Below are 13,118 nucleotides of genomic sequence, written 5' to 3'. Positions count from 1 at the left end.
TTTCACAGATTAAACAATGTATATTTTTGTACCATTCAGATTATATAGTTTCTATCCAAAATGCATTGTCTTGAGATCCATGTCCTATTTCTGCAGATCTACAAAGATACCAGCATCATTTTTATCAAACTAGTCAGCTGTAATAATTGAAAGTTGTGTTTTTAGGAGTAAATTTGGTTTTGATATAGTCACTATATAATATATATATAGAGAGAGAGAGTTATAGTTATAGTTAGTCTTTTGATATAGTTCAATAGTCTTTTTAATCTCTCCTTAAACAGAAACTGTTCCTTACCCCTAATCATTTTTGTTGCCTTTCTCTGGACCTTTTCCAATTCTAATATATCTTTTTTGAGCTAGGGTGACCAGATCTGCACTCAGTATTGAAGGTTTGGATTTACATAGTGGCATTATGATGATTTGTCTCCTTATCTATCCTTTTCCTAATGGTTGCTAACATTCTGTTTGCTTTTTTGACTGCCACTGCACATCGAGTGGATGTTGTCAGAGAACTTTCCACACTGATTCCAAGATCTTTTTCCTGAGTGGTCCCCTTCCTTTCCTTTCCCTCCCTTTCTATTTCTTTACTTTGTATTTTCATCTTTTTTATTCTCACTTTAGTTTTGGGGAAAATATTCATTACAATAGAAATGTTTAATAGGGCGAGGAGCTGGTTGTGGATCCATTAAGGCTTGCACATGTGTATAAAATTGTATAATCCTATACAGACATACGTCTTTTAAACATTTAATCAGTCTGAGTTTTAATGCAAAATGGCTTTTATACATAAAAATATTGTGATTTTGAAGTCTGATATCTTGGGTTCTACAAGGATTAAAAGCAAGTGCACCATGTCCCACCAGAAAGCTGGGAATCTTCCCTATCAAGTTACATAAAGCCCTCATTTCTAGCTCAGTAGAGGGGTAAGGTGTCACTTTTACCACTAGTCCTGGATTGCCTCCCCACACCTAGCCATCTGTGGTTTAGAATCATAGAAGATTAGGGGTGGACGAGACCTCAGGAGGTCATCTAGTCCAACCCCCTGCTCAAAGCAGGACCAACCCCAACTAAATCATTCCAGCTATGACTTTGTCAAGCCAGCCCTTAAAAACCTCTAAGGATGGAGATTCCACCACCTTCCTAGGTAACCCATTCCAGTGTTTCACCCACTGCAGCTTGAGACCATTGCTCCTTGTTCTGTCATCTGCCACCACTGAGAACAGCCTTTTTGTTGCCCTCTGCTGGACTCTCTCCAATTTGTCCACATCCTTTCTGTAGCTGGGGGCCCAAAACTGGACACAGTACTCCAGATGTGGCCTCACCAGTGAAGGAAGAAGTGGTTCAGGACTATTTAGAAAAACTGGACGTGCACAAGTCCATGGAGCCGGATGCGTTGCATCCGAGAGTGCTAAAGGAATTGGCGGATGTGATTGCAGAGCCATTGGCCATTATCTTTGAAAACTCATGGCGATCGGGGGAGGTCCCAGATGACTGGAAAAAGGCTAATGTAGTGCCCATCTTTAAAAAAGGGAAGGAGGAGGATCCTGGGAACTACAGGCCAGTCAGCCTCACCTCAGTCCCCAGAAAAATCATGGAGCATGTCCTCAAGGAATCAATTCTGAAGCGCTTAAACGAGAGGAAAGTGATCAGGAACAGTCAGCATGGATTCACCAAGGGCAAGTCATGCCTGACTAATCTAATTGCCTTCTATGATGAGATAACTGGTTCTGTGGATGAAGGGAAAGCAGTGGACGTGTTATTCCTCAACTTTAGCAAAGCTTTTGACACTGTCTCCCACAGTATTCTTGTCAGCAAGTTAAAGAAGTATGGGCTGGATGGATGCACTACAAGGTGGGTACAAAGTTGGCTAGATTGTCGGGCTCAACGGGTAGTGATAAATGGCTCCCTGTCTAGTTGGCAGCCGGTATCTAGCGGAGTGCCTCAAGGGTCGGTCCTGGGGCCAGTTTTGTTCAATATCTTCATTAATGATCTGGAGGATGGTGTGGATTGCACCCTCAGCAAGTTTGCGGATGACACTAAACTGGGAGGAGTGGTAGATATGCTGGAGGGTAGGGATAGGATACAGAGGGACCTAGACAAATTGGAGGATTGGGCCAAAAGAAATCTAATGAGGTTCAACAAGGACAAGTGCAGAGTCCTGCACTTAAGACGGAAGAATCCAATGAACCGCTACAGACTAGGGACCAAATGGCTAGGCAGCAGTTCTGCAAAGAAGGACCTAGGGGTGACAGTGGACGAGAAGCTGGATATGAGTCAACAGAGTGCCCTTGTTGCCAAGAAGGCCAGTGGCATTTTGGGGTGTATAAGTAGGGGCATTGCCAGCAGATCGAGGGACGTGATCATTCCCCTCTATTCGACACTGGTGAGGCCTCATCTTGAGTACTGTGTCCAGTTTTGGGCCCCACACTACAAGAAGGATGTGGAGAAATTGGAGAGAGTCCAGTGAAGGGCAACAAAAATGATTAGGGGTCTAGAGCACATGAGTTATGAGGAGAGGCTGAGGGAACTGGGATTGTTTAGTCTATGGAAGAGAAGAATGAGGGGGGATTTGATAGCTGCTTTTAACTATCTGAAAGGTGGATCCAAAGAGGATGGATCTAGACTATTCTCAGTGATAGCAGATGACAGAACAAGGAGTAATGGTCTCAAGTTGCGGTGGGGGAGGTTTAGGTTGGATATTAGGAAAAACTTTTTCACTAGGAGGGTGGTGAAACACTGGAATGCATTACCTAGGGAGGTGGTGCAATCCCCTTCCTTTAGAAATTTTTAAGGTCAGGCTTGACAAAGCCCTGGCTGGGATGATTTAGTTGGGATTGGTCCTGCTCTGGGCAGGGGGTTGGACTAGATGGCCTCCAGAGGTCCCTTCCAACTCTGTTATTCTATGAAATACAGGGGAATAATCACTTCCCGCGATCTGCTGGCAATGCTCCTACTAATTCAGCCCAATATGCTGTTAGCCTTCTTGGCAACAAGGGCACATTGTTGACTCATATCCAGCTTCTCGTCCTCTAATCCCCAGATCCTTTTCTGTTGAACTTCCACTTAGCCAGTCAGTCCCCAGCCTGTAGCAGTGCATGGGATTCTTCCATCCTAAATGCAGGACTCTGCACTTGTCCTTGTTGAACCTCATCAGATTTCTTTTGGCCCAATCCTACAATTTGTCTAGGTCACTCTGGACCCCATCCCTACCCTCCAGCATATCTACCTCTCTCCCCAGCTTAGTGTCATCTGCGAACTTGCTGAGCGTACAATTCAGATCATTAATGAAGCTGTTGAAGAAAACCAGCCCCAGGACCGCTTCCTGGGGCACTCCACTTGATACCGGCTGCCAACTGGACATTGAGCCATTGATTACTATCCATTGAGCCCAATGATCTAGCCAACTTTCTGTCCACTTTATAGTCCATTTATCCAATCCATACTTCTTTAACTTGCCTTGCAGAGATGTTTTTTGCCTTGCAGATATGAACACATTGATGTAAGCACATGGTAGCTCTGTAAATTACCAAACGCTATTTGGGAAGTTTTGTTTTCTCTGATTTCTAAAATATTGTATATGTTAAAAGTACTGTAGTTTATCTTTCAAAATATATTTATTTCAAGAACTCTTCTTAGTTTTATTGCTTTGGAAATATATATGTATATATTTGCCAGCTAATAAGAATAGTGAATAGTATTAACTTTTTCTATTTCTTTTGCAGTTTTAGAGAGTTGGTTGGATTACACAGGAGAGCTGGAACCACCAGAACCACTAGCTAGACTTCCACAACTCAAACATTGTATAAAACAGCTTATTACGGACCTAGGCAAGGTGCAACAAATTGCTCTTTGCTGCTCAACATGAGACTAGAGAGCTCTTGAAATTGCTGTTGAATATGAACGCGGAGTGTTTGATACAAACAGCTCTATATATTTAAATGAAATTAGCATGCTGATTGCATGTGATGCAGACTGACTTCAGGGATTGTGGAGAAGTATGACTGTTCTGAAAGCAGTAACAAGGTTATCCTTATCTTTTGATCTTTTGGGATTTACTAGGCAATTTTAACAATATGGAAGGGGATTTTACTCTTGTATTCAAGGGTAGGAGCAGGCTGACAAATTATACTCTTAGATTTTCATTCCTTACAACAAGTTGTTGAATGAAATAAACTTTTTGCATAATTAAACTGACTTAAAATTGTGCCACTGAAGATAAGAGTTCTAAGAGCCAAAAATGTTTAGTTGACGAAGGTTGTAAATTATGTTCTACAGAGTTTATTTAAGTGACTTGTATACCAGGTCGGGTCATGCTTTATTCCTACTGGTTTATGCACAGCACAGTATTTAATCAATAGGCAATGTTATAACAATTTTCAAGCATAGCAAATATGAATGTCCATCTTTAATTGTAAACTCTTACATGGAGGTTTTCAAGTAATACTGGCCTAAAACCCCACTTCTGTTGATTTAAATAGAGGTAGCAGGTGGTCACAGTTGCGTTGCACTTAGTTCCATAGTAAATGATTGTTTTCCATATTTATCATGTCACTATCACATGATTCTACGGTACTGGGGAAGTCCATTTACATTGTGCTTCTTGTGCATTCTTGAACTTTTAAATTTGGCCGTACTGTGCCTCCTTGAACTAGTGCTACTGGTTCACCTTTGTGACAGTACACAGTGCTATGTCTAAAAGATGGGAGATGTACCAGAAGTTCCAAACTTAAGGTGTGTAGTTTTCTGCCCATTTGTTAATTTCCATTCCTGTTATATTTTGAAATGTAGACTTTTTTTCAATACTCTAAACATGCACATTGTAAAGACTTATTATGAATGTGTGGTTTTGGGAATCAGTTTATTTTATGTTTGTTTAAATGAAGCCTCAAAAGCTATGCATGAGGTACTGTCCTCACAGTGAGGTATTATGTTAAATAGTATATGTTCTCAGTCTCTTTTTATACTTTGTTTTAATTTTCTAGTTTGTATTATTTTGTGAGATCAAGATGAAAATGCTGCTTAAGTTGAAGATACATTATATAGTACCTTTTGAAATGTTAGTGTATTGTATTTGGTATGTTACAAGCCTTTTACGTGCGGCTCATATCTCCATAAATAATGGTTGTGATTTTTTTTTCTTCCCAAATATTGATGAGTGTAACTTCACCGTGGAAAAGGGTAAATTGTTTTTGCGTTGAGAGGGTGTCCTGAAAAAGCAGGATTTTTCTGTTATCTTGATCTTTCTTATAGTTCTATTTGTGATGGTACCACCAAAGGGTTAAAATTAAAGCACAGTTGTAATCAAAAGACCCAGAAGTGTACAAATTGTTAATTATGGATATATGAATCTGTAAAGTTTATATGCTGCAAAGAATAATGATTTACTATGTAAACTTGAAATATCCACTATCATCATAGGAATAACAATATCTACAATGAATATTTTGATCAGTTTAGTTCCTTCAGAAAATGGAATAACTAGGCTACTCAATGTAGTAGTTAAGGCTTTTATGCCAAGACTCATTTCAGGGAATAATTTATGTCTCACCATTTTATGGCACTAGTTGGTATATAATGAATTTGACATATGTACAGCAGGAGAATAAACTTATTTTGCTGTAACACAGTTGGAATAAAGCTTACATGATCTTAAATGTCACTTTGCTTTCTAAAGGTAAAAACAAGTGGTTAAATGATGTCATTCCTCTTAATGACATCTGAATTATGAGTAACACGCTGTGCAGTTCTATATCAGACAGCAGTAACCAAATGATAAGGCGGCTATCCAAACAAGGGTTTTAAACAACAGCTGTGAAGTTTTTATCAGATTACTGTTTTACCAGTAAATTATTCCCTGTTTGAAATCTGTATAATGAGCACTCAGACTGGAAAATAATTAAATATAAGTACATTCACAAATCAACTTCGTTACAGTTTAAAGCAATGGAGTACTTAATCCCCAAGTTTGAGTTTTCTCTCCAGAAATGGAAATTTTCACTTTGCAAGTAACTGGTTTTGGAGTGTTCATTTTAAGTTTGCTTTGCCAGTTTATTTTTTCTCATGGCAAAGAAAATTCCACTTGGTAAATAGCAATACTGAAGGTTTTGTTTTCCGTTAACAGAATGATTATACAATAGGGAACCCCTTGCTGATGAAACAGATCTGGATGACTGAAAATATTTATTTGAAATAGGTTAGTGCTTTTCACGTTCAGGAAAGGTTCTGTATTGTACTCTGCCTGAATTGTTTTGTCCCTATTTTTATAAGTTTCCACATTTGTAGCTCTCCTTATTCTTGACCAACACTATTTTGGTCTGGCAAATCACTTTTTGTTGTTTCTTTAAATCACTGGTAAGTGAATGCAACATGGAGCCTTGATAAAATGAGCAAACATTGCACTGTGGATACATAAGTATATATGTCTTTGTTTATGCACTATTAGAACTGAGGGCGTTGTATATAGAATTTTGCTTTGGAGCAATATTTGCAAAACTTGAAAACTTCTGTATCTTGGTGTTTGGAATAAATAAATAGGTTTTTGTTGGTTAAGTCTTAGTAAAGTCTATTTCTGTTTCAATGTAATGATTATTCAAACTAGTTATACATTAAAAAGGTCATTTTCAGACTTTAGAGAGATGAGGTTGGTGAGTTAATATCTTGGACCAATTATTGGACCAATAATATTATTGGACCAATTTCTGTTAGTGAGAGAGACAAGCTCTGAAGCTTACATAGAGCTCTTCTAAGTTAGATACTGTAGTTTAGCAGGAATAATACTGACCCAACACTCACTAGATTGATCAGTTCCTCAAAAATGTCATGTATAAGAATTCCCAATAAATAAACTGACCTTTTCTCTGCAGTGTAGTGCTTAAAGTGGAATGTTTTATAATAAAATATTTTTTAATTTAAAACGCCACTGAAATTAACAAGATACATGTGTAGGCTTAAAAAAACCCTGTATAATATTAAACCAAATATTTATAAAGCAGTTCCTTCATCACTTACCAATCAAAGCCTGACTGCAAGAATTGAAGTTTCTCCTGCATGAGTTCATAGCATCACAAATATTTCTGTCATTGTAAAGAATGCAGCAGGAGAAACACAGAACACTGGACTTGAGCCTCAACTGATCAGGGTGGATTGATTTAAAACAGTGATTTAAATTGCCAGTTTTAATCCATGATTTAAATCACTATGCAGGAAACCTTGGTTTAAATAACCAATTTTAATCTTGTTTTCCGTTTGTACTTTTTTTTTTTTTTTTTTTTTTTTACCTAAAAAGACGTCAATTCTTATTGGCTAGTAACCATTAAAACAGAGGTGAGCAAACTACAGCCTCCGGGCACATCCGGCCTGTGGGATGGTCCTGCCCGGCCCTTGACCTCCCAGCCAGGGAGGCTAGCCCCCAGCCCCTCCCCCACAGCCTCAGCTCGCTGTGCTGCCAGCACTCTGGGCAGTGGGGCTGTGAGCTCTGCCGGGCAGTGGGGCTGCGAGAGTCGCTGGGTGTAGTTTATTAAATTGCTCCCTGTAGGAATGTGCTACTTACGGCTGCCAGTCCTGGTGCTATGAGCGGCATGGTAAGGGGTCAGGGAGCGGGGGGGTTGGATAAGGGGCAGGGGAGCCTGCGGGGCAGTCAGGGAGCAGGGAGTGGTTGGATAGGCATGGGAGTCCTGGGGGGTCTGTCGGGGGCAGGGGTGTGGATAGGGGGCAGGGCAGTCAGGGGATAGGGAACAGGGGGTGGGGCGGTTAGGGGCAGCGGGGCGGGGGGGGCAGTCAGGAAGCAGGGGGTGTTGGATGTGGCAGGGGTTTTGAGGGGGCGGATAGGGGGTGTGGGCCAGGCTGTTCGGGGAGGCACAGTCTTCCCTATCCTGCCCTCCATACAGTTTCGGAATCTCGATGTAGCCCTCAGGCCAAAAAGTTTGCCCACCCTGCATTAAAACCTGTTGATTTGCAGCTATAAATACAGCCTTTACAGTACTGGGCTTATTTATTCTGCAGAAGAGAAGAGTGAGGGGGGTTTTGATAGCAGCCTTCAACTACCTGAAGGGGGTTCCAAAGAGGATGGAGCTAGGCTGTTCTCAGTGGTGGCAGATGACAAAACAAGGAGCAATGGTCTCAAGTTGCAGTGGGGGAGGTCTAGGTTGGATATTAGGAAACACTATTTCACTAGGAGGGTGGTGAAGCACTGGAATGGGTTACCTAGGGATGTGGTGGAATCTCCATCCTTAGAGGTTTTTAAGGCTCAGCTTGACAAAGCCCTGGCTGGGATGATTTAGCTGGGGTTGGTCCTGCTTTGAGCGGGGGGTTGGGCTAGTTTGACCTCCTGAGGTCCCTTCCAACCCTAATCTTCTGTGATTCTAAATTTGGTACATTTTTGCTAAACCAGAGGTTATACTGTGTCTATATATGTTTTATTTAAGCAGCTATATATAGCTTAATACATATTTATTTCGAGTCTTAATCTTTCCATTTTTATGGTTAGAAAATGGTGAATGATGCATTTTTCATTTACCAGATGAATAAATTTTTTTACTTGTGATTTGTTTCAAGCTGCATTTGGATGGAAATTGCTGCTGTTGTGCTTTTTTAATTAAATTCCATTTTTTTTATTAGTGTTCTAAACCTACCTCTTAAATGTGCGGGATACTTTTTTTTAAGTTTATCAAAACATGTTTTGCATTTAAAACCGACTGGTTTAACAAACAAAAGAAGCATTATCTGCGCTTAGTGAATTGAACTGATTATCTCTGTTCATGCCCTTCAAGATTTTAGAATTGGTAGTTCTCATCTTCTTGCACCTAGTTTTTATTCCTAGATTAGAAGAGGAAAACAAGCTTACCTGCTTTTGCAACTCCCAGTTAGTTTCTTAACTTCAAATGAATTAGGCATTGAACTGAACTAGCTGAATAAATTGAAATGAAGGAAATATTCTCTCTGCACCCAAAGAAGAGGCTAGTGTTGTCAAAAGCTGGTGTAGCATTTCAGCAAACTCTGATTCCAGCTGCTTAGCCAGTGATTTCACCAGTTCAGTGTAATCTGACTTTCTTTAAAACTTCAGCAAATATGTAATATTTGGATACATGTAAAACATGCAGTATTTAATATTTTTATTTAATTTACATGTTTTAGTAGATTATAGTAGGTTTAGGCCTTGACATAGGTTGTCATAATTTCAAATTTAAGTTTAAATAGGCTTATTTTTTTTAAAAAAAAATTTATTTAATTTACATTTTAAAATCTAATTTCAATAGGTTTTTATCCATCCCAAGAAGTCTTTCAGTTCAGTTATCAAGGGGTGGTAGGTTGGCATTGTTGTTAGCCTTCATGCAGAGGTATGGAGAGTGAAATGCAGTTGCCCTGGTTCTCCCTTGGCCTGGGAATGCTCCAGGAAAGAGAGAGACACCTTCCTGGCCCAACGTTCTTAAAAAGCAGCAGGTCTGCTACTGTTAACAACCCAATCATTGTGTTTGGAAGTGACCAAGTGTGCATGTGAGCTTCCTGTCCTACCCAAAGCAGGTGTCCCCTTCCCCACCCCCACTCCCAAAAGTAGGGCTTGGGGAAGAGTGTACAGAAGAGCTTCCCCTAAAGCAACACATGAAATGAAGTGAAGCTGACTCTACACACAGTGCTGCCATATGTACCAAACCGTTTTCTGTCTCTGTAACAGAATTTTTTGGCATGCTTGTAATGAGCAAGTACATCATTTTCAGATGGAAATATAGTTTTATGGTTAACTGGGTCTAAATGAGATAAAGGAGTTAGTTGCTAAGTGTTAAATAAGTTTGGAAAGGCTGCACTGGGTGAGGAGACAGTTTATAGAATAGGATTCCAGGATTGTCACACACTGTCACTCTGAAACCTAGAATGTCTGAGTCAATGTGAAGCCGTGGGGTTGGTCTACGATGCACGGTGATCGGTGCATTGGTGGTCGATTTTAGAGGGTCTAGTGAAGACTCCACCAGATCGAGAAGGGTAAGGGGAGTCAATGGGAGAGAGTCAAACTGCATAGCTTAGATTGACTTTTCCCTGTAGACAAGGCCATGGAAATGGCTATATGGGTGAGTGAGAGCTCATTTCATTTAGAATGTTACCAGATTCAATCATCACTGGATTTTGTAGTCTGTTACTGTCCAATTTTTAAGTTCTCGTCCATTTTCACTTTATGAATTATAGTTGTGTGACAGCATGGGCTACTGGAGGACATGTTATGCCAAGAGTTCCAGACCATTGTGATATAAGAGTTAACTCACCCAATTACCACCCTCACTCAGCAGCTAATTTGCATGCAGCAGTTCATTGGTTGTATGAGGGAAACTGCACAGATGGTGGATTACTTGGTGCATCTGCCACAATTCTTCAAAACCACAACAACACAATCAGCACACATAATTACCCCAAAGGTGCACAGCCCTTCACTGCAGCACACACCCCTCATTTGCTACCCACACAAAACACTTGTCTCCCAGTACACACACCAACCCCAAACTAGGGTGACCAGATGTCCCATTTTTAAGCTCTCCTGCAGGTGTCCCAACTTTTTCTTAAAAACAGCGAAATTGTTCCAAATTTTCTCTTTCCCCCATCACTACTGGTGGGTCCTCCTGCTGGCCAGATCCCCACTTGCCAGCTGCCCACCAGCAGTGAGTGTGGGGGGGGGCCAGTGGCTGACAATGGGGGTGGGTGTACAAGGCTGGTGATGGGGCGAAGTTGCAGCAGGCATGGCCAGCGGTTCCCCCTGCTGATCCGTCAGCACAGCCCCCGCTGCGTGCCAGCTCTCGGACAGCAGGGCCCTACCCCCTCGTCCCATTTCCCGCTGGCACTGGCTGCAAGTTGTGGCTGGTGAGTGTGGGCAGGCGCCAGGCAGCAGCCGGTTACATTTTGCTTCTGCTGCCTACCCACTGGCCCTTTATTTGCTCCCCCTTTCGCTGTCTTCTCCCTGCTTTCCCCTTTGTGCCCCTCCTCCCCCGGCCTCGGCTGGACTGACGCCCTGGGAAAGCCCAAGACCCTCTGGCCAGGAGGAGCCGAGCCCTGCATGTGCCAAAGTCCCGATCAGTGCTGGCACAGGGAATCCTCTCTGCCCCTCAGCTAAGCTCTGGAGTGGTGGGGGGGAAGCGATTTCCAGCCTGTTCACGTCCCAAACTTGCAGACTCCCCAGCAGCCTGCCCAGGGCAGGGACTCAGCTCCCTCTTTACCTCTTCTCTCCCCCACCCCCCGCCTGCCCGGGTCCTGCCCCCAGGGAGCATGGGGCTGCTCTGTCCCATAGGCACTCTCCCCTGCAGTCAGGTTCCCTGGGCTCTGGTGCACAATGCAGCCTTAGAGCTTAACCCCTTCCTGCCCGGGTGCTGCAGTCAGGGGACAGGAGGCAGCTGGTTTGTCAGTGGCCAGCAGCAGCCTGGAGGTGTTAGCTGCCTTTGGACACTGTGGGCAGGAAGGGACAAGCTGCTTCCAGCCATGGGGGGGCGGGGAAGATGACCTCTGCAAAGACACAGGCCAGGTCATCCCTCCCCTCTCCCCACCCCCTTCCCTTCCCTCCCGCGGAGTGCCAAAAGGCTGCTGCTGGCTGCATTCCGGTGTGAACCCTGGCAGAAATCTGGGGGGAGGGGAAGACGCGTTACCAGGAGAGGCAGGCCCAGGGAACCAGAATACAAAACCCCAAACACACAGCCTCTGACTGCAGCACATTCCCATCATTTGCCACTCATAGAAGTCAATGCACACGTTGGCCCACCCTTATACTGACCAAGAAACCATAGTTTCGGGTCATCACTAGTGTTTTGATAAGTTTTATTGCGCTTGATGCTGCACACAAAATTTTCTCCTCTTTGATCAGCACTTTGCTCTCCATTCTTACGTGGCATTCTTCTCCGAGCAGTCGTGGGAAAGCAGAATTCCCACAACAGGAAAGCCCTCCTGGGCCACTATGATTTTAACATGTGGTAAGCCATGGCCAAGTTCAAGGTCTCTCTTCCTGAGCCTTCTTGTAAAGAGTTCTGGCCTATTATGGAAGAGGGCACGACTGTTGCCAGGTTGTCGCAGTCACCGAGCAATGCGCTGGAACTACTCCATACAAAGCCAGTCGGGACTCTGGGGCAGCATGCCTCCTCTCTCTGAGCATACTGTTGCCAAGGCAAGAAGTTTACACAGCTTCGACCTTCCTGGGTGTGACCTCGGAGGATTCAGCATCCCCTTCCTCCCTGTGTGCTTCCCATAGCGAGTCTGCCCGGGTGGGGCCCCTGGGAAGCCAGAGGATCCTACCCAACTCCACAGTCAGACGTGGCTCTCAGCCATCATGTAGAACAGAAGGGTTGACAGGAACACAGCGTAGAACAGAGCTTGCTATCACAGAAATCAGTGACTTTCAGCCAAGTCCATCTTGGGGAGTACCGGGCCAGGTGGCCTGGACTCCCCCTCTTCCAGCCCCCCCGCCGGCTTCCAGTGACCTGACCTTAGACACCCCCGTTGCTGCTCCTCCTTGTCTTTGTCTCGCTTCCCAGGCAAAGAATCACCCGGTCATCACCTGGTTGCATCTCCCTCCTGGGTCTCGGGTTACGAAGGACACCCCTCACCTGCTGTCGAGTCCCAGCCAAAGTCACACACCCCTATTCCCGCCGCTGAGGTATTGGTGCAGCACTCAGGGAACTGAGGCGCACAGTATTCATGCACAACAGCAAGACTCCCATACAACCTAGCAAGGGAAATCCCCGCTTCGTCCCGCAGGGTGACGCTCCCAGCGCCGCCGGCTGCGGCGGGCACCCCGCCCGAACCACGGCCTCAGCCGTCGCCCTGTGCTGGGCATCCTGGCTGCTCCTCTGGCTTGTCCATGGAGCCTCAGCAGTTGATGCAAGACCTTCCCTTCAACGGGCAAGCCCTGTCTGCAGAACAGATGGACGATAAGCTCCGCGGCCTAAAGGACTCCTGCATGACCCTTAAGGTGCTGGGCCTGTGTGTTCCCGGCCCTGCCTGCAAGCGGTTTAAGCCGCAGCAGCATCAGGGCCAGGGGAACCACCCTTGCCAGGAGCCTCCCCGTAAGAAATCCAGAGGCTTCCTAGCCAACAGCCTTCGCAGACCTCTCGGTCGAGCTCGACCCGCAATAAGCAGGTGCCAAGCGCTCATTT

General features: G+C 44.0%; 1 protein-coding gene across 11 annotated transcripts in view; it reads left to right on the top strand.

Annotated features, from left to right (window-relative positions):
- Positions 1–6,549, top strand: part of PHF20 (PHD finger protein 20) — a 176,008-nt gene extending 169,459 nt beyond the window's left edge. For all 11 annotated transcript variants that reach the window (XM_043527384.1, XM_037915955.2, XM_043527383.1 and 8 more), the window contains one exon: positions 3,723–6,549. In XM_043527384.1, coding sequence (XP_043383319.1) covers positions 3,723–3,865 — 143 coding nt within the window. In that variant the 3' untranslated portion in view covers positions 3,866–6,549. The remainder of the gene's footprint in view (positions 1–3,722) is intronic.
- The last annotated feature ends 6,569 nt before the right edge of the window (positions 6,550–13,118 follow it).

Source organism: Chelonia mydas, chromosome 13 (genome assembly GCF_015237465.2).
Source record: "Chelonia mydas isolate rCheMyd1 chromosome 13, rCheMyd1.pri.v2, whole genome shotgun sequence".
Classification (NCBI taxonomy): Eukaryota; Metazoa; Chordata; order Testudines; family Cheloniidae; genus Chelonia; species Chelonia mydas.
Note: the sequence above shows the minus strand (reverse complement) of the source record. Positions and strands in the feature narration are given on the sequence as shown.